We start from the raw sequence: 18,529 nt of genomic DNA, 5'->3' as shown, positions 1-18,529 counted from the left end.
TTGACCAGGATGACTTTTGAATTCAGTCTGTAGCCAGGCAGGATTTGATTAGTGATCCTCCTGCCCCAGTCTCTGGAGTAGCTGAGATTGTGGACCTGGATTTCCAGGTCTTTGCTCTTCTACCTGCCTTTTTGTTTGGGGCCAGCCTGGTGTGCAGAGTGTGTTCCATCCAGGACAGCCAGGGCTACACAGTGAGACCTTGTGTGGCTGGAGAATTTCTCTCCAGCTCCCGCCAAGTCCCGGCAGTCTGATAGCCCACTTATAAAATAAACACACAGACGCTTGTATTATTTAAACTGTTTGGCCTAATGGCTCAGGCTTCTAGCTATCTAGTTCTTACATCTTAAATCAACCCATTTCTATGAATCTATACCTTGCCACGTAGCTCGTGGCTTACTGGCATCTTTACTGGCTGCTTGTCTTGGAGGCGGCTGGCAGTGTCTTCCTCCGCCTTCCTGTTCTCTCAATTCTCCTCTCTGTTAGTCTCACCTATACTTCCTGCCAACCAGTGTTTTATTTATTGACCAATCAGAGCAATTTAACATACAGACCATTCCACAACAACCTTGTATGGAAAAAAACCAAAAAACCAAAAAATGGGAAACAAACAACGACAACAAAACCAAACAAGCAAAATACTTTATCTACAGCTGTCTTGCTTCCACTTATGTCTGTGTGCCTATAGAGGCTGGAAGAGGGTGTCAGATCCCCTGGAACTGAAGTGAACCGTTGTGAGCCGCCATATGAGTACTGGGACTCAAACCCCAGGTCCTTTGGAAGAGCAGCAAGTGCTCTTAACTGCTGAGCCAATTCTCCTGTTCCTGTTTTTCTTTATCTCTCTGTTTTCTTCTGTGTCTGACAATGTTTTCCTCTGCTGCTCTGCATTCCTCTGCTCTCCTCTGGTTTATTAAAAGGCAGTGGTTAGAACTACATTCTCTGTGGCCATTGCATCAGTGTTCAGAGCCCAGCTCTACTCATTTCTGACACTGTGATCTTGGGCAAACCATCTCAGTTTTCTGAGTCTCAGTTTGTTCTGTGAACAGGTAATAACAACACTTCTTTGTTCCATAGGGCCAGTTAAAGGTGTCACTTAGAACTGTTTCCTTAGGAAGCACAGTGTAAGTGATTGCAATTGTTTCTCAGGCTCTCAGGTTCTCTGGCTTCAATCCCACAGGCCCCTGCTTGGTATCTCTTCTGGTAGACTTTTCCCACTTTCTTGGTTTCTCTGCCTCTCTGTCTTTAGGCCCCCACATCTTTCCAGCTGGTCTCTAGAAAACACTAGCATCTCTCCACTCCCCTTATTTGCTGTACGGACCAAGAGCATCATACATGTGAACAAGATATATCCGCGAGATATATCTTCAACACTAAAAACTTAACTAAGAGACAAAGTCTAGTTAAGCTGGCTTTGAACTCAATCTGTAGCTCAAACAAGTCTTTTGACTTTGCAACACGTGACTCCAGGAGGGGCTTAGGGTAGTCGGGACTTATGATGAGCTTGTCTCCATCCCTCTCTGCATCCAGACCTCCTCTTCCTCAACATAAAGCAATGGTTTTCAACCTTCCTAATGCTGTGACCTATTAATACTGCCCCTCATGTTTTGGTGACCTCCAACCATAATTATTTTCGCTGCTACTTTATAACTGTAATTTTGCTGCTGTTATGATTCATAATGTAAATGTTTGATATGCAGATGGTCTTGGGCGACCCCTGTTGAAGGGTCGTTCGACCCCCAGATTGAGAACCACTGCCCTAAAGGGTTTTTCTCATCTATTAATTCAGCCAAGTCAGGTATAAATCTATTGTCAAGATATTTATTAGGAAATGATACGAGAAGCCTGGAAAGGAGTACATTACAGAATAGGTTCTGTGGGTATAAGATGTGCATTCCTCTTTCGTCATGTCATTCTCTCCATGAAGAAAGGCTTTAAAGACAGGAGGGATAAAGGACCGATATGTGGCAGGCCCAGGGTTTGGGGAAGGGAATGTGATAGAGACACTGATGGAGGCCCATGACAGTGAAACCAACGGGAAGAGGGACAGAGCATTCCCTGGGCACGGACCTCAGCGAACGCGCACACACAACTGGAAAGGCCTCGGCAGATTGCCCAGCCCTGAGCTAAGCGGGGTCAGATCGATGTCCTCGGGCTCCACCAGTGGATGCAACGTGAAGTTTTGCAGAATGGAGGTGAGGTATATGAAGAGCTCCATGCGCGCCAGTGGCTCCCCCAGACACAGTCGACGTCCTGCGTGGGTGGGAGGGCCAAGAGCAGCGGTGAAGTTAGAGTATGGGGCTGCACCCCCATATGCTCAGAGGAAAATATGTGGGTTTGAAGATAACGGCTGGGGATATCACTGACAAAGGCATCAAATTTTTGGGGGAAATGAAGCCGAAGTAGCTGCCAGCTGCCGGAGTGCAATTGTCTGGGTTCAAATCCTGTATTTGAACGTTCCCACAGCTGGGACACAGCCGGGATGCAATCCAGTATGATCTGCCCACGGGGCCAAACTCTCAGCCGCTGCCCCTTTCAGAGGCAGCAGCTGGCACACAAAAGACAACAAGGTAACGTTATCCCCCCTCATTTTCTCCCTGCTGAGTCAAGAGGACTCCCGCCCTTCCCGGCCCCCTTCCTCCTCCTGCGCTGCCAACCAGGCAAGGTAGAGTTAAGGAAAACCAGAACCAGCCTCGCCACCTAGTGGAGAGTCTGATAATAATCATTCTTAAATTAATTGGCTTCCACCCAGGTGTTAGATGAGCCAAATTGGAAAAGGAAATCTCTGCACAGCAAAGCTAAGAATGGGATGGGATTGAGAGGGCTTGGAGAGTAGAGTTAGGATTATGGTTTAAAAGAGTGACTCCATCTCTTACCAGCCGAAAATGGCATGAAGGCAGGGCTCTTCTTGAAGGCTTGATTGTCATCCAGAAAATGCTCGGGATTGAACTCCCGAGGCGTCTTGAACTGTTCGGAGTCATAGTGCACGGTGTTAAGAAGCGTGATGACATCTGTGCCCTGTGTGGGTGAGGAGGCAGAGTCAATGATGTGGACTCACTGAGGATTGTTTTTAATTTTATGTGTATGAGTGTTTGCCTGCATGTATATATGTGGGTGCAATGGCCAAGGAGGTCAGAAGAGAGTGGCTGGTTTTCTGGAACTGGAGCTGGTGGTTGTAAGTTACTATATGGATGCTGGGAATCCAATCTGCGTCCTCTGAGGCAGCTAGGGCTCTTAAAACTGCTAAGCCATCTCTCCAGTTTGGAAGAGGGTTGTTTTGTTTCCCTCACACTCAGGTTCCTATGCTGCAAAGGTGGAGCTTATAAGGGCTTGAGAAGGAGGCCGGGATGGGGCACAGACTCCATCCAGGGTTCCCGGAGATAGATGCCAGAAGATACTGCTGAGGTCTGAGAAATGGGAGGGGGCCACCCTTGGCCCTGAGCTTTGGAGAAGCAGATGTAGGATTTCTGAGGGAGGAGTCCTCCAACAATGGTATCTTGGCACCAGGAAATGTTCAGATGAAGTCCTAGACCCTTGTAACTCTTTAGAGGGGTCCAAGAGAGGGGCTTGAGATAGGGAAGGGATATGGCACTCCAGTACCTTCTGGTATGAGATGGAGTTCTGGGAAAGGACTCTGTTTTTTAAGAATCTAAGTTGGCTAAGCCTTGGTGGTGGCCTATGCTTGTAATTCCAGCACACAGGAGGTAGAGGCAAGAGGATCAGGAGTTCAAGTCTATCCTTAGTCACATAGGGAGTTTGAGGCCAACCTGGGCTACTAGAGACTTTTGCCTCAAAATGTGAAAAACAGAGCTGGACAGATGGCTCAGGTGTTAAGGGCACAGGCTGCTCTTGAAGAAGACCTGGGTTTGATTCCCAGTACCCACTAGGTGGTGGCCAACCATAATGTAACTCCAGCTCCAGAGAACACAACTTCCTCTTCTGGCCTCCTTGGTCACTGCATGTCTGTGCATATGGTGCACAGATGGAACTTTCAGGTAAAACATTACCCATACACATAAAAATTAAAATTAAAAATTGGAAAAAAATGTTAAAAAAAATTCAGAAGCAAGCAACTTCCCATCTCTGCAGCTTTGCACTCTGGGAGCTGATTGCTAAGGTCAAGGGTACCCTTTAGCCAATTGTGAGCCTGAGATACCTCTTCCCAGGTTACCCCACGTCGTTTCAGGGACCCGGCACACCTTGGGTATCACGAAGCCACGGAAAGGCGTGTCCCGAATGACGCGGTGCGGCAGGTTCATGGGGATGACATCTGCGAAGCGTTGTACTTCGTGGATCACTGCGTCTGTGTAAGGCATGTTCACGCGGTCCTCCAGCGACGGCATCCGCGAGCGCCCCACCACACGGTCAATCTCTTCCTGCACGCGGGCTGGAGGTGGTAGGGGAAGGAAGTGGATGATGGTGTCTGAGGAGTGACTGGGACCAGAACAGGTTTGTGCGAGTGCCCGGGAAAGGCTAGTCTGGGTTTCAAAGCGTTCTTTTTTGAGAGAGGGCAAATGATGGTTGCTGCAAGGGTTTCTGGATGTGGGTCTGTATAGGTGGGCATCAGGGCTACTTAGATCTCAGGATCCTCATTTGATTTCTAAAAGGGCTTTGAGGCTCATGGACCCAGTGGGTGGGCTGTGAGGGAAGGCTAGAGATCTCCCACCAAGCCACGGAGATACCCAGGAGGTGGAGCCTGGGGAGAGGGAGTCACATGTGCTAGAGGTCATGTTGTGCAGGAGAGGTCGGTGTCCTTAGCAAGCCTTGTGGCTGGGGCTCAGGGGTGGGGTTTTGAGAGGACAGAGGGAGCTGGACTCTGAGACCTGACAGTCACGTGTGTTGTGGGCAGGGCCCAAACTACACAAGGAATGATTGGGAAGAGGATCAACACGCAGGGTGTGTGGACCCTGAGGGCTATGTAGCCGGGGCCAGCCTCTCAGTGGGTTTGTCTGATATGAGAGCGTGCATTAGGGGAGGGCTCTAATAGACCCTCTGGACGGGGAGAAGGGGAGAAGGGACAGAGTGTAGAGTGGCCCTTTGCTGCCCGTGTACCTTGCACTTTGGGGTACTTCATGAGAATAAGGAAGGCATGGCGTATGGTGGTGCCCACGGTCTCCGTGCCACCGAACAGCAGGTTGTGTGTGGTCATCAACAGGGTATTCATTTGGAAGTGGCTTAGTGGATCTTTCTTCTCCTGTGGGGGTCGAAGAGCGGGGCTATGAGTCAGGGCCTGGGGGACCCGCTGGTCTGCTACTGCCACTAGAGACCAGTTCAGTCCCTCTCTTGAGCAGAGGAGTGTGAAGGGAGAGACAAAAAGCGGCAAGGCCCTTGGTGAACAGCTTGGCAAACCCCAACAGCTTAATGATTTGTTAATTGGAGGTGGCTCTGGGCGGCAGTCCAGCAGGGCCAGGTGCCACAGCTTCTCTTCCGGGAACAAGTGCCCAACTCTGCCCAAGCTGAGATCCCTGCAGATTTGAGGCCCCGGATAGCAGAAGGGGTTCAGGCCAGCTGAGAGGGAAGATTTTTTTTTTTTTCTCATCTCGAGGCTACCTGCGCCATCTTTGTGAGGAAGCAATCGATGAAGTCCCGGGGAGAGTTGGGATCCAGGGAGTCCTGGTGTTCCCGGACACTGCGTGCGATGAGCTCTTTCATGCCTGCAAAGTTCCGGAACACGCGCCTGTGCGGCCCAGGCAGCCAGTCCAGGAGACTCGGGAAGATGTTGTACATCTGGGGACCAGAGTTGGAGGGGCTTGGTGAACCAGCTACTCAGCAGGGTGTGTGGTTGGGGACTCATGCTAAGTAAGGTAAGCGGATCAAATCGGCTCTGACCAGGTCTTAGCAGGGCCAGCCAAGTTCTGCAGGGGTGGAAAGTGTGTGTGTGTGTGTGTGTGTGTGTGTGTGTGTGTGTGTGTGTGTGTGTGTGTGTGTCTGGACTGAGCACCTGGGGGTGGGGTTATAAAGTAAGAGTGGGGTCAGGTCAGGCCAGTTACATCTCTTCTCTGTTGGTTTTACTTATTTTTCTGAGACATGGTCTGGCTTTTCAGCCCTGCCTGGTGGGGTTCTCCCTATTCAGTCCAGGTGGACCTGGAACTCTGGCAATCCTCCAGTCTCAGTCTCCTTAGAGCTGAGATTACAGGCATGTTTCACCTCACCAGCCCCTACAGCCTTCGTTCTCTGTGGTTGGACCCTGTGGACACCCCCTACTTGCATCTGGTTGACCTCAGAGTACTGACCTCACCCCAGGGGCTGCTCATTATCTGGAAGTTGTCGTTAATAAATCGGATAATGGTGAGCAGACGCTCATCGTCATAGTCAAAGCGGCTTCCAAAGATCACGGAGCAGATGATGTTGGACACTGACCGGCTCAGGATAAACACAGGGTCGAAGGGCTTGCCTGTGGGTGGGGGAGGGAGTCAGTGTCCAGCGTTGGCAGTACAACATTTGCAATAGCCAGGCTAATTATCTGTCACAGTTACCATTTACTCAGCGTTCACTGACCCATGACACCGTGTCTTGCAGTCCAGAATGCTCACATGTGGCCACTCAGCGTGCAATATGACAACACACCCAAAGTATTTGGCAATGTCACCCACAACACAGAACTCGCTATATCCTGCAGAGTAAGAATACTCATAACACAAGGCTGGGCTGTTCTTGGACACATTACACCACCCACAACACAGCACACACATCACTAGGTATCACTACAACACTCGCTCACTCAACCACCAATAAAGTACAGCCAGTGAGTCTACCAGGGCAGCCGTAAGTGAAAGGCTGAGGCAGGAGGATGGCTACATATTTAAGTTCAGCTTGGGCTATATGCTCAAAATTATCTCGGGGCTGGACAGTTGGCTCAGGAAGACTACAGGCTATTAGCAACTGCCTGTAACTGCCTCCAGGGATGTTTGACACTTTCTTCTGGCCTCTGTGGGCACCTTCCCCACCCCCAACACACACAGTTGGCACACATTCACACAAATACATGCACACATAAATAAATCCTAAACTAAAAAGAAAATAGACATTTGGTTGACATCTGCAATTTCAGCTCTTGGGAGGTAGAGGCAGGAATCAGGAGTTCCAGGTCATCCTCAGCTGCCTAGTGAGTTTGAGGCCACCCTGGGCCTTGTTGCCACGAAAGAAACAAAACAAAACACCCCAAACCAACCCGACAAACACAGCATATGCCAACACAGTTGGCCCCCAAACATCCCAAGACCCAGTCACAATGTACTGCCTCATGTTGTCAGCACACAGCACCATCCCCCTGCCTCACAGCACACAACAGTAACTCATGGCAGCTCACTGGATAGTGCAGAACACACTGTGATATCATAAGACATACAACTAGGCCATAGAAGAGGTGACACATAGAAAGTCAACATTGGAGCTCAGCAGACTACACAGTGCAGTTCTACACAGAATGCCCGAGGACAGCCTTACCCCAGTATAGACCACAAACATAGAGTCCAGCCTCTAACCAGCTAATAGCCAAACAGATGATGTACAGGAGACAATAAAAGCAACAAGGTCCGATGGTGCAGGCCTATAACCCCAGGGCTTGGGAAAGCTGAGGCAGGAGGTTCATTATGAGTTCCAGGCCATTAGGAGTTTCTGTTTTGAAAACAAACAAACCAACAAAACCCACATTTCAACACAACGTCTAAGACAGAAGAGCACAGTCTGGAAAGTAGGATCTGAAGGTGGACTCTTAGTCTTTTTGTTTTTCCTGAACCTCAGTTCTCATGTGTAAAATGGGCTTGGTGACAGTCCCCTCCTCATGGAGCTGTTATGAAGAGTCATATGTAACTAGGAAATCCATAGCTGTTGTGGTAGGTTGAATAATGGACACCATGGGTGTTCATATCCCCACCCCCAGAATCTTACTTTAGATGTGCTATTATTTGTAATGGGGGGCTGGGGAAATGGCTCAGTGGTTAGGAATATGTATCGCTCTTGCAGAGGATATGAGTTCAGTTTCTAGTACCTATGCTGGGCAGCTCACGATGATCTGTTCTTGACTCCAGTGGGATCCAATGCCCCTGGCCTCTTCAGGGAGCTGCGCTCACACACACATAACTCCCCGAGACACATAATAACACAAAAATTTCAAAAATTAATTTTGTAATAGGAAAATTATTGTGAATTACCTGGGTGGACCTCAGTAAGGTCCTTATAAAGAAGAGTTAAGTGGTTCTAAAACAAAATGTGTAGCTAGGTTGTGGTGGCACATGCCTTTAATACCAGCACTCAGGAGGCAGAGGCAGGTGGATCTTTGAGTTCGAGGCCAGCCTGGTCTACAGAGCGAGTTCCAAGACAGTCAGGGCTACAAACAGAAAACTTGTCTTGAAAAATAAAAAGTGTGTTGATTGGGAAAGGGAGGATGAGGAAGAAGAAAGAGAGAAGAGAGAAAAAGAGGAGAGAAGAGAGAGAGAGAGAAAAAACATCCTACTGATCCACTGCTTACTTCAGACCTATAGAACTGTATAAGAAAATGAATCTGGCTAGGTATAGTGTCTCACACCTGTAATCCAAGCCCATGGGAGACTGAGGTAGGAGAACTTCTTATGAGTCTGAGGCCAGCCTGGGTTATGGAGTGACAGCCTAGTTAAAACAAACAAAAACAAACACAGGATTTGTGTTTTATTAAGCTACTGCATTTGTGATAATTTAAAAAGAATTAAAATTTTATGTATTTGTGTGTGATCCAGATGGAGGCCGGAGGACATGCTCTCTTCTTCTGCTAGGTGGGTTTCGGGGATTGAACCCATGCTGTCAGGCTTGGCAGTGAGTGCCTTTGTCTGTTGAGCTATCTCACTGGCCCCATTGTGGTAATGTGTCAGAGCATTAAGAGACCAATAGAAGCTGCTATGATTTCACTTACATCACAGGCAATCCCTTCAGCATCATGGGTGATAGATTCATTACTAATTATTATTTTTCCCAAAGCCTGTAAGATTTGGAGAGCAGGGGGAAAGGTTGCTATTTTAGCATTCTGCATTTTAGTTTCTTCTTTAAAATGGGGCAGAGAAGGAGACTTCATCGACTTACATAGTTTTTTTTTTCTTTCCTCCCTCAGGACCTTGCCATGCAGTGAAGACTGGCTTTGACTTTACAATTCTCTTGTCTCAGCCTTCTGAGTGCTAATGAATTTGCAAAGAGATGACCATACCCAAGGATTTTGGAGCCACAGCCAAAAACAAACTGTGATTTTGTTTGAACTTTGTAGTGTTGAGATGGAACTGAGGTCTTGTGCACACTAGGTAAGTACTTCACCCCTGAGCCAAGTCCCCAGCTCCTCACTGGAGGATCCTAGGTAGGTGCTCTACCACTGAGCCACACCCCCAGCCCCTCACTGGGGGACTCTAGTCAGGGGCTCTACCACTGAGTCACACCCCCAGCCCCTCACTGTGGGATTCTAGGCAGGGGCTCTACCACTGAGCCACACCCCAGCCCCTCACTGGGGGATTCTAGGCAAGGGCTTTACCACTGAGCCACACCCCAGCCCCTCACTGGGGGATTTTAGGCAGGGGCTCTACCACTGAACCACACCCCCAGTTCTGTAGTGATTGTGTTTTTTTTCTTTTTAAAAAAGATTTCTTTCTTTTATATAGTAATATAACTAATAAATAGAGGGGTGAACCACCTGAAGTAAAGGTGAAATGCCCAAAGATGGATTGTTCTGGTGGGATGCTTAAAAAATATAAAGTAGCTGGCATATATGAATGCATGCTAGAGGTTTTTTTCAGAGTCTAGGGTGAATTTGTATTTACGGGTTTTATTTTGAAATTAAAACTGAAGTAATTATAAACCCCATGAAAAATAAAATGGTCAAAAACAAAAAAAATTTTAAAAAGTTTTAGTTATGTGTATGTTTGTGTGTATCTTTCTATGTGTATGTGTACATGTGTGTGGATACCCATGGGGGCCAGAGAGGCTGTTGGACCCTCTGGAGCTGGAAGTTGTGAACTACCATGTGGGTGCTGGGAACTGAACTCAAATCCTCTGCAAGAGCAGCTCGTGCTCTTAACCATTGGACCATCTCTCCACTTCCCCCAACCTTCTGCCATTTTTCATTTTTTTTGAGACAAGGTCTCATGTAACCTAGGTTGGTTTCAAACTCACTGCTTAGCCAAGGATGATCTTGAACTACTGGTCTTTCTGCTTCCACCTCCTAAATTCTGGGGTTATAGGTGTGCACTACCACAAGTTTAGGTGTGGTGATTTTTTTCCTCAACATTTTAAATTAGATTTATTCATTTTGTGTGTGAATGTTTTGCCTGAGTGTGTGTATATGCACCATATGCATATTTGATGCCTGTGGAAGTCAGAAGAAGGCATTGCATTCCCTGGAATGGGAGTTATAGATGGTAGTGAACCACCATGTAGGTGCTGAGAATTGAACCGGGTCCTTTGCAAGAACAACTGATCCTAACAGTTGGGCCACCTCTCCAGCTCTGTGGTGAGTTTTTGAGAATGGCATCATCATTACCCACTAGAAATAAACAAGCTGGGTTCTGAACACTACAGATAACACAACAGAGCTGTGATCATAAGGCAAGCCTCAGAGACTCCCATGCCCATTAATCTCCAGGAGGGATAGTGCCCACTATGGGCAGAGTGAGAGGCCTCCAAGACTTTCTGTTCACACCCAGGCCCTGGAGCCCATAGAGTAGGATGGATGTGATTCCAGGGTGTGGGCTGACCTTCTGTTTTCCGTAGCACCTCCAGCAGGAAGCTGCCCTCTTCCAGGATCCGCTCCTCGATGCTCCTTTTTCCCATCCCAAAGTTCCGCAGGATTTGGACTGAGAACCTTCTGAGGACCTTCCAGCGTTCTCCATCGGAGAAGGCAATGCCTGGGAAGAAGAAGGAGAATTCCAAACTCAACTGCCCACCAACCCATCCTGAACCACAGCCACCAACCCGAGTTATCTTTTCCTCATGGCCTGCTGTGAAGAGGATTCAGTTTAGAATCTCATTTCCCCTGCTTCTTCCAGCAAACCCTTCCTGACCCTCGTGTCTGGGCCAGGTGCCTCCTTTGGGTTCTGCAGGACTCTGGACTTTCATCGCCTGATCACTGTGCCTCTATATTCCCCTGTAAAGACCAGGTCACTTTGGGCTATCAGAAAGGCAGTGTGAAGACCTGTGTTTCCTGCCACTGTGAGCTTGCTGATGATTGCTTATTGATTACTGAGTACACAAATAAGAGATAAGCAAGGAAAATAAACACTCGGACACCGGGAACTCACCCAGAACAAGCCTGATCTCTCAGCCTTTGCACACCCCTTTGCAGAAGCCAGTCCTCTCCTCCACTTTTTGAATTTTGGTACTAGGATTGATTGAGCCAAGGGCAGCACAGACGTCAGGCAGGTACTCTGTCACTGAGCCACATCTCAAACACTCCTTTTACTTGTGCTCTTGACAGTGTCCTCTTAGGTGGCCCTGGCTGGCCTGGAACTCATCATGTAGACCAGGCTGGCCTTGAACTTGCGAAGACTCCTGTGCTTCTGCTCACCCAATGCTGAGATTACAAGTGTGTGCTACCATTCTTTGCTCTCTTTTTCACTTTTATTATTAGTATTTGTTACATTTATTTATTTGTGTGTATTGTGTGCGTGTGTATGAGTGTGGGTACACATGTGCCATGGAGGTCAGAGAATAACTTTGCAGGCATCAGTTTTCTTTTGCTTTTCCCTTTTTAAAAACATTTTTTTCCCCCAAATTTTCTAGACAGGGTTTCTCTGTGTAGCCCTGGCTGTCCTAGAACTCACTTTGTAGCCCAGGCTGGCCTTGAACTCACAGAGATCAGCTTGCCTCTGCCTTCCTAGTGCTGGGATTAAAGGTGTGCACCACCACTGCTCAGTTCAGTTTTCTCTTTCTACCATGTGGGTTTCAGGGATTAAACTCAAGTAGTCAGGCTTGGCAGCAAGCACCCTTCTCATCTCACTGGCCTCATATTTTATTATTATTATTATGATTGATATCAGTGGTCTTCCTCAGTCATCCTCCTCAGCTGTTTGCTGAGGCAGTGCCTCTCATTTGAGCCCAGAGTCTGCCTACCCAGTTAGTCTAGCTATCCAGCTCTGGGGATCCCTTGTCTCTGCCTCTCACGTGCTGGGATTACAGACAGCAGCCATGCCCACTTGGCATTACATGAGTGCTGGGGATCCGAACTCTCAACCTCAAGCTTCTACAGCCAGTGCTTTATCCTCACAGTCAGCTCCCCAGCCCTGGAACACTTTCTCTCCCTCTTGACCTGACTAGTCATCTTCATCGTTTAGGTATCGGATGAGGGAGGAGGACCGGAGTGAGGAGGCGGCTTGGTGGGTAAGGTGCTTGCCACACAAGCACGGGGCCCTGAGTTCTCTCCCCCGCACCCATGTGCTGGCTGTGACCATGACTGGATTCCCAGTGCTGGATGCGACCATGACTGGATTCCCAGTGCTAGATGCGACCATGACTGCATTCCCAGGGCAGGGGCATGGAGACAGGTGGAGACAGACCCTGTCTCAAATGGCATGCAAACAAACGTCCCCTCCTCCAAATGAGATGGCATTTGAAATGGGGAACATGGAGTTAGAGCTGATAGGGATTGGTGTTGAGTTGAGGTAGACAGGCTGGGACAAAGGTCAGCACTTGGCTACTGGACTGAGTGGAAATTTGATGCTGTGGTTGAGACAGAGTAAAGATTGGGGGTGAGCATGGGGTTGGACCAAGCGGACATGGAGGCTGACATGGCTGTTCAGTTCAAGGTGGGAGTAGGAGTTGAAGCGGGGTAATCCCACTCTCCCTTCAGGACCACTTGTCTGCCTCCTTCATGAGGTCATTAGTGAGATCTGCAGCTCTGAATGCCATCGAGATGACGGTCTCTCACCCTTCTTCCCTTCCTAGATATGGAGCAGATGGGGGCAGGCTTACCATCGCCCTTGGTGAAGTTGAAAAAGACAGGGTATGAGCCACGGCCACTGAACTCCTCCCCTTTGTCCACGAGAGCCTCCTTCACAGTTTGGTATCCACTGAGGACCACCACTCGCCTGGGCCCCAGGTACACTGTGTACACGGACCCATACTTCTTACTTAGCTGGAGGTGGAAGCGAGAGTTTACTGGGGGCCTGGGGGTCGTGGGACCCCTTTCCCTCCCCATTGCCCTTCACCAAAGGCAGATCCCCTGCACCTTGGTCAGTGAGGTCAGCAAGTCTTGGGAGCGCAGCTGCAGCAGGTTTCCCAGGATGGGGAGAGGTTTGGGTCCCGGAGGCAGCTGGCCCTTGCCCCATGAGGTGAAGGTCAGAGATAGAGAGATGACGGCCAGGAGGAGAAGCAAGATGGCTGTGCTCACACCATCCATAGTGAAGGCAGCTGCAGTGCCTGTGGGCAAAGGGAGATGGAGAGCGTGGAATCCCTCTATTCAAAATCTTCTGGAATGTTCCTCCTCTGGGTCCAGGCAATAGGGGTAGTGGAGAGAAGGAGATGCAGAGTGAGGTCAGAGGCTAAGAGGGAGAGGAGGAGGGGAGAAAAAGGGAGAGGGTGTTCGAGGACACATACGATCGCCAAAATGTAAACATGAGAAAGGAATTTGGAGACAGGTGGAGACAGAGGAATACACAGACAATGAAATGGGAAACAGTGGAATTCACGTCTTATCAGTTTGTGTAGCTGTATTATCTATCTATCCACCTACCAATATATCATCTATTATTTATCATCTATCAATAATCTATCATCTGACATCTGTCTATCTCTCTATCTCTATCATCTATCTATCTATCTATCTTTCTATCTATTATCTGTCTATCTGAAACCATCTATCAAAGCACTGACTCTCACAAAGAGAAATAACAAAAGATAGACACACAGATGGGTACAGAGAGAGGCTGGCAGATCAGAGAGAGAGAGAGAGAGAGAGAGAGAGAGAGAGAGAGAGAGAGAGATACACACAATTTTTTTTTTTTTCTGGTCTATGAAGACAGGCTCTCACTCTGTAGCTTATACCGGCTTCTGATGCATGCCAGTCCTCCAGCCCCAGCCTCTGAGTGCTGGGATTACAGGCATGTGCCCCTATACCTAGTTCAGAGATGCATACCAAGAAACAGAGACAGGCCAAACATTGTTGCATGTCTGCAATCTGGCACTGGGGAGGCAAAAGCAGGAAGAAGGTTTGAGGCAAAAGCAGGAAGGTTTGAGGCTAGCCTTATCTAATAAAGTGGGTTTTCAGTCAGTCAAGGGCTGGGCATGAAAACCCTGACTCAAAAACAAAAAAAGAAACAAAACAACCCCTTCAAATAAAAACAATAATAACCCTCCCCCCAAACAAAGGAGCTCAAATCAACCCAGACAACAACAACAGAAACAACAACAACAACAAACGAGAAAAACTGCAACCACCCAGAGATAGATACCGTAAAATAAAGGCTCCTAAAAGACATATATTAAAACCAAACACATGCTATTGCTGTTTGTCAAGTTAAGAAGACCCTGGTCCTCACAGGGACTGAAGGAGGACAGTCGGCACCAGCACCGTAGACACAAGCTGAGACAGGCAGGAAAGTCCCAGAAGAGATCCTCAGGGACGGAGTCAGCGCCCTCTCTTGGGAGCTCCCCCTCACCTGTGTGCCGGTCTTCTGTAAGAATGTTCTGAGCGCCTGTGTGTGCGTGTGGGGGGGCATCTGCTCTTAAGTTTCCATGCCCCTCCTCTGCCCTGCCCCCTTTCCTGGTTCTTCCAGTGAGCTTACTCCCCTCCTACCATCCCATCATACCTTTCCTGTAGACCCCGGGCTCTCAGCCAGCTGGCATGGTGGGGTGAGTGGGGGCCACACCTCGAGAACCCTCTGTCACTTGACTGGGGCCTCCTGGCCCTGAGGCTGACCTTAAATCTCCCCACTGGTGCCTGCGATTGCCTTGGAATAGGGCAAAAGCTTCTCAACTCTGGGCCTGGTTCTTGACGAGGAGGTGGGGTTATGGGGTGTTGGCCAAGAAAATAAAGGGCCAGGGAGGCAGTGTTGTGGATCCAGTACTGGACTGAGTCCTGTTTTGGGCTCTTCTGGTCTCTGTTTCTAGGTTCAAGTCCAGTTTTGCCATCCCAGCCAAGAGGCCTTGCGTAAGGCCCGTTCCCTTCCGGTAAAGTCCTCATTTCACTGGACTCTTCGTGTGACCCTCCATGTCTTGTGGTTGGTCTCTGAAATTCTCTGTGAATTTCGTTCTGTGTCTCTCAGTCTCATAATACAGGATCCTAAAAGACATGTATTAAAATGACACACACAATATTGCTGTTTGTCAAGTTAAAAAACGAAAAAGAAATAGAGAATAAAAAGAAGGAAAGGCCGGGCGGTGGTGGCGCACGCCTTTAATCCCAGCACTTGGGAGGCAGAGCCAGGTGGATCTCTGTGAGTTCGAGGCCAGCCTGGACTACCAAGTGAGTCCCAGGAAAGGCGCAAAGCTACACAGAGAAACCCTGTCTCGAAAAACCAAAAAAAAAAAAAAGAAGGAAAGATGGGTACATTAAGGCCAAGGGTCTGGGAAGCCCCTTGGAAGTGTACCCAACTTTGCTGTCCTTCTTGGGTGGGGGGTGGTGGGAGAGGAGGCACTTGGAGGCCCCCTTTCTCTTTAAGGTTTATTTTAAATTTTAATTATGTGTATGGATGTGGTATGTGCATGTGAGTACAGTTGCTCACAGAAGTCAGAAGAGGGTGTTGGATCCCCTGGAGCTGGAATTATAGCTGTCAGATATGAGTGCTGGAACCAAACCGAATCCCCTGTAAAAGCAGTACAGGCTATTAACCACCGAACCATCTCTCTAGCCTGTCTCTTTTTTTGAGACAGGGTCTCACGTACCCCCAGAATGTCTTAGAACTCGCTATGTAGCCAAGGGTGACCTTGAACTCTGAATTCTTTAGCTCCCACCTCTGGACTGATGGTACTACAGGCATGTACATTCACATCCGGGTTTTTTTTTTGGATGCTGAGGATGAAACCCAGGGCATGAGGCATGTCAGACATTCTACCAACGAAGCCAGGCCCCCGGCCCTGTCTTTCTTCCTTTCTTCCTTTCTTCCTTTCTTCCTTTCTTCCTTTCTTCCTTTCTTCCTTTCTTCCTTTCTTCCTTTCTTCCTTTCTTCCTTCCTTCCTTCCTTCCTTCCTTCCTTCCTTCCTTCCTTCCTTCCTTCCTTCCTTCCTTTCTTTCTTTCTTTCTTTCTTTCTTTCTTTCTTTCTTTCTTTCTTTCTTTCTTTCTTTCTTTCTTTCTTTCTCTCTGTGTTTCTCCCATCCTTATCTCCCAGTAGGTTCTTCTAGGCTGCAGCCTCTTCTCATCTCCCTCCATCTCTGTGGCTCACGCTTCTGTGACCGTGAATTTAGTTGGCTGAGGATGAAGGAGAGTGAGGGAGAAAAAGAGGGCCACAGAAAAAGAACTCAGATCATGCTTTCCCTGCCTCCCTCCCTGGCTTATATGGGGTCTCCCTTCTACTCTCCTGAGTCCCCCTCCGCTACCCATGTCTGTCCTTGGCGCTCATCTTGGAAACTGGTCCAAGTTTCTCAACTTCTGTCCAGAAGAGCTGTTAAAGCCAAAGCTGGGGCAGGGCGAGAGAGAGGTTCACTGAGGGCAAGGGTCTGGGGAGCCCTTGGAAGTGCACTCAACTTTGCTGTCCTCCGGAGGTGGAGGAGGCAATTCAACACCTCAGGTCTCAGGCACGTGATAGGTGGAGGTGGGCAGATGGTTTTGTTACAACCCTGGAAAGGCTGGTTAGGGCAGGTCCTGGGAGAGGGGTGAAAACTTCCTTGTGGGATTACAGGTCTCCTGTTTCCCATGGCATCAGCCCCTACTTCTGAGGGGAGGGTGTAGTGCTGAATTCACTCTAGTCCCTTGGCTCTGAAACCGGTTTGAGAGGCATCTCCTGTGATGGCCTCACTGGGTTTTTTTTTTTTTTTTTAAAGGACTTTGTGTTCTTCTTGTGTTCTGACTTTCCAGCCTGTTCCAAATGGAACTTGGACTCAAGGCGGGATGTACTTTAGACACTGAACTTGGCACTGTTGATGTTTTGGGGCTACTAATTTATGTGGAAGTCCATGCCATGTGTGGTAAGATTCTAGGTTTCCAGAACTGAGAGGACACTTTCTCTTTAGGCTTGTTTCAGAAAAAGTATGCACCTTTACAGTCTGCTCTACTGCTCTGCCCAGTCAGGAGAGTGACTCTGCAGTGAAGTATGGTCCAGGTGGTCCTGGACCAGTCCTTTTACCTTTGAAGCTTCAATTACATAACCGAGAGAGGTAGAGAAGATTGCCCAAGTCAGCTGGGAGGTGGTGGTGCACGCTTTTGAATCCCAGCACTCGGGAGGCAGAGGCAGATGGATCTCTGAGTTTGAGACCAGCCTGGTCTACAGAGCCAGTTCTAGGTCAGCTAGAGCCAAACAGAGAAACCATGTTTTGAAAAACAAACAAACAAACAAACAAACAAACAAACAAAAATAAAGATTGCCCAATTCAGAGGGCACAGATCCCAGGAAAAACTCTGAACCACATAAGACAAGAAGATGTACAATTCCTACCCCAAATACTACAGTCACCTTGAAGGGGAGGGGCTTCCTGGAGGAGGTGACTCTCAAAGCATGCTGGAGACTCAGTTCCTTCAGTGAAGTGGGGATACTGTCCCCCTGTGTGTGCCGTAGTTTCTCCTTCAACATAATTGGCTTCCCCTTTGGAAGATGGAAGAGCCAGGGGGAAATGCAACTCGTATTTCCATAAAAAAAAAAAAAAAGATTCTAGGTTCCTGGCTGCAGAAGTCATTTCTCCATCTATCTAGTTGTGAAGGCATCAAGTGGCCCTGGAGGTTCTTGGTTTGTGTTTGTTCTAAATATTCTTTTTAGATTTATTTTATTTTATATGTATGAGTGTTTTGCCTTTTTGTATATCTGTGTACCACATGCATGGCTGATGCCTGAGGAAGTCAGAAGGGAGTGTTGGATCCCCTGGAACTAGGGTGGTTGTCAGCCACCATGTGGGTACTGGAAATTAAATTAAATCTACAAAAGCAAACTCCACAGCCCTAGGTATATTCTTTTTCTCTTTAAAGATTTATTTATTTATTTTATGTATATGAGTGTTCTATCTGCATGCATGCCTTTATGCCAGCAGAGGTCATTAGATCTCACTAGAGATGGTTGTGAGCCACCATATGGTTGATGGGAATTGAACTCAGGCCCTCTGGAAGAGCAGCCAGTGCTCTTAACTGCTGAGCCATCTCTCCAACCCCTCTTTTTCTATTCTTGATACTGGAGCTCAAACTCAACACCTTGTGTATGCTAGACAAGAACTCTACTGAAAAGAGTGCTACCACTGAGCCACACCCCAGCCCCTCACTGGGGGATTCTAGGTAGGAGCTCTACCACTGAGCCACACCCCAGCCCCTCACTGGGGGATTCTAGGCAGGGGTTCTACCACTGAGCCACACCCCAGCCCCTCACTGGGGGATTCTAGGCAGGGGCTCCACCACTGAGCCACACCTCCAGCCCCTCACTTGGGGATTCTAGGCAGGGGCTCCACCAC

At 48.4% G+C, this 18,529-nt stretch overlaps 1 protein-coding gene and 2 long non-coding RNA genes across 6 annotated transcripts in view; 1 reads left to right on the top strand and 2 right to left on the bottom strand.

Annotated features, from left to right (window-relative positions):
- Window positions 1–1,795: 1,795 nt before the first annotated feature.
- On the bottom strand, window positions 1,796–13,342 carry LOC102925039 (cytochrome P450 2F2). Its single transcript, XM_015989235.3, has 9 exons — window positions 13,172–13,342; window positions 12,916–13,078; window positions 10,704–10,853; window positions 6,228–6,388; window positions 5,545–5,721; window positions 5,047–5,188; window positions 4,194–4,381; window positions 2,871–3,012; window positions 1,796–2,247 (listed from the first exon to the last, which is right to left on the bottom strand). Exons 1-9 carry the CDS (start codon window positions 13,340–13,342, stop codon window positions 2,066–2,068), a joined length of 1,476 nt encoding a protein of 491 aa, XP_015844721.1. The 3' UTR covers window positions 1,796–2,065.
- Window positions 5,661–18,529, top strand: part of LOC121827933 (uncharacterized) — a 42,761-nt gene continuing 29,892 nt past the window's right edge. For 3 of the 4 annotated variants that reach the window (XR_006070273.2, XR_013052195.1, XR_013052189.1), the window contains exons 1-2: window positions 5,661–5,798; window positions 9,077–17,254. This is a non-coding gene — a long non-coding RNA (uncharacterized LOC121827933). Of the gene's footprint in view, window positions 5,799–9,076; window positions 17,255–18,529 lie in introns of those variants that run through there. The other variant, XR_013052199.1, reaches the window with a different exon arrangement.
- Window positions 6,454–9,082, bottom strand: LOC143273902 (uncharacterized). The gene is made up of 2 exons (XR_013052202.1): window positions 7,985–9,082; window positions 6,454–7,611 (listed from the first exon to the last, which is right to left on the bottom strand). It is a non-coding gene; the product is annotated as an uncharacterized LOC143273902 (long non-coding RNA).

Source organism: Peromyscus maniculatus, chromosome 1, assembly GCF_049852395.1.
Source record: "Peromyscus maniculatus bairdii isolate BWxNUB_F1_BW_parent chromosome 1, HU_Pman_BW_mat_3.1, whole genome shotgun sequence".
Taxonomy (NCBI): domain Eukaryota; kingdom Metazoa; phylum Chordata; class Mammalia; order Rodentia; family Cricetidae; genus Peromyscus; species Peromyscus maniculatus.
The sequence above is the reverse complement of the archived record's forward strand: the minus strand, read 5'-3'. Positions and strand labels throughout refer to the sequence as shown.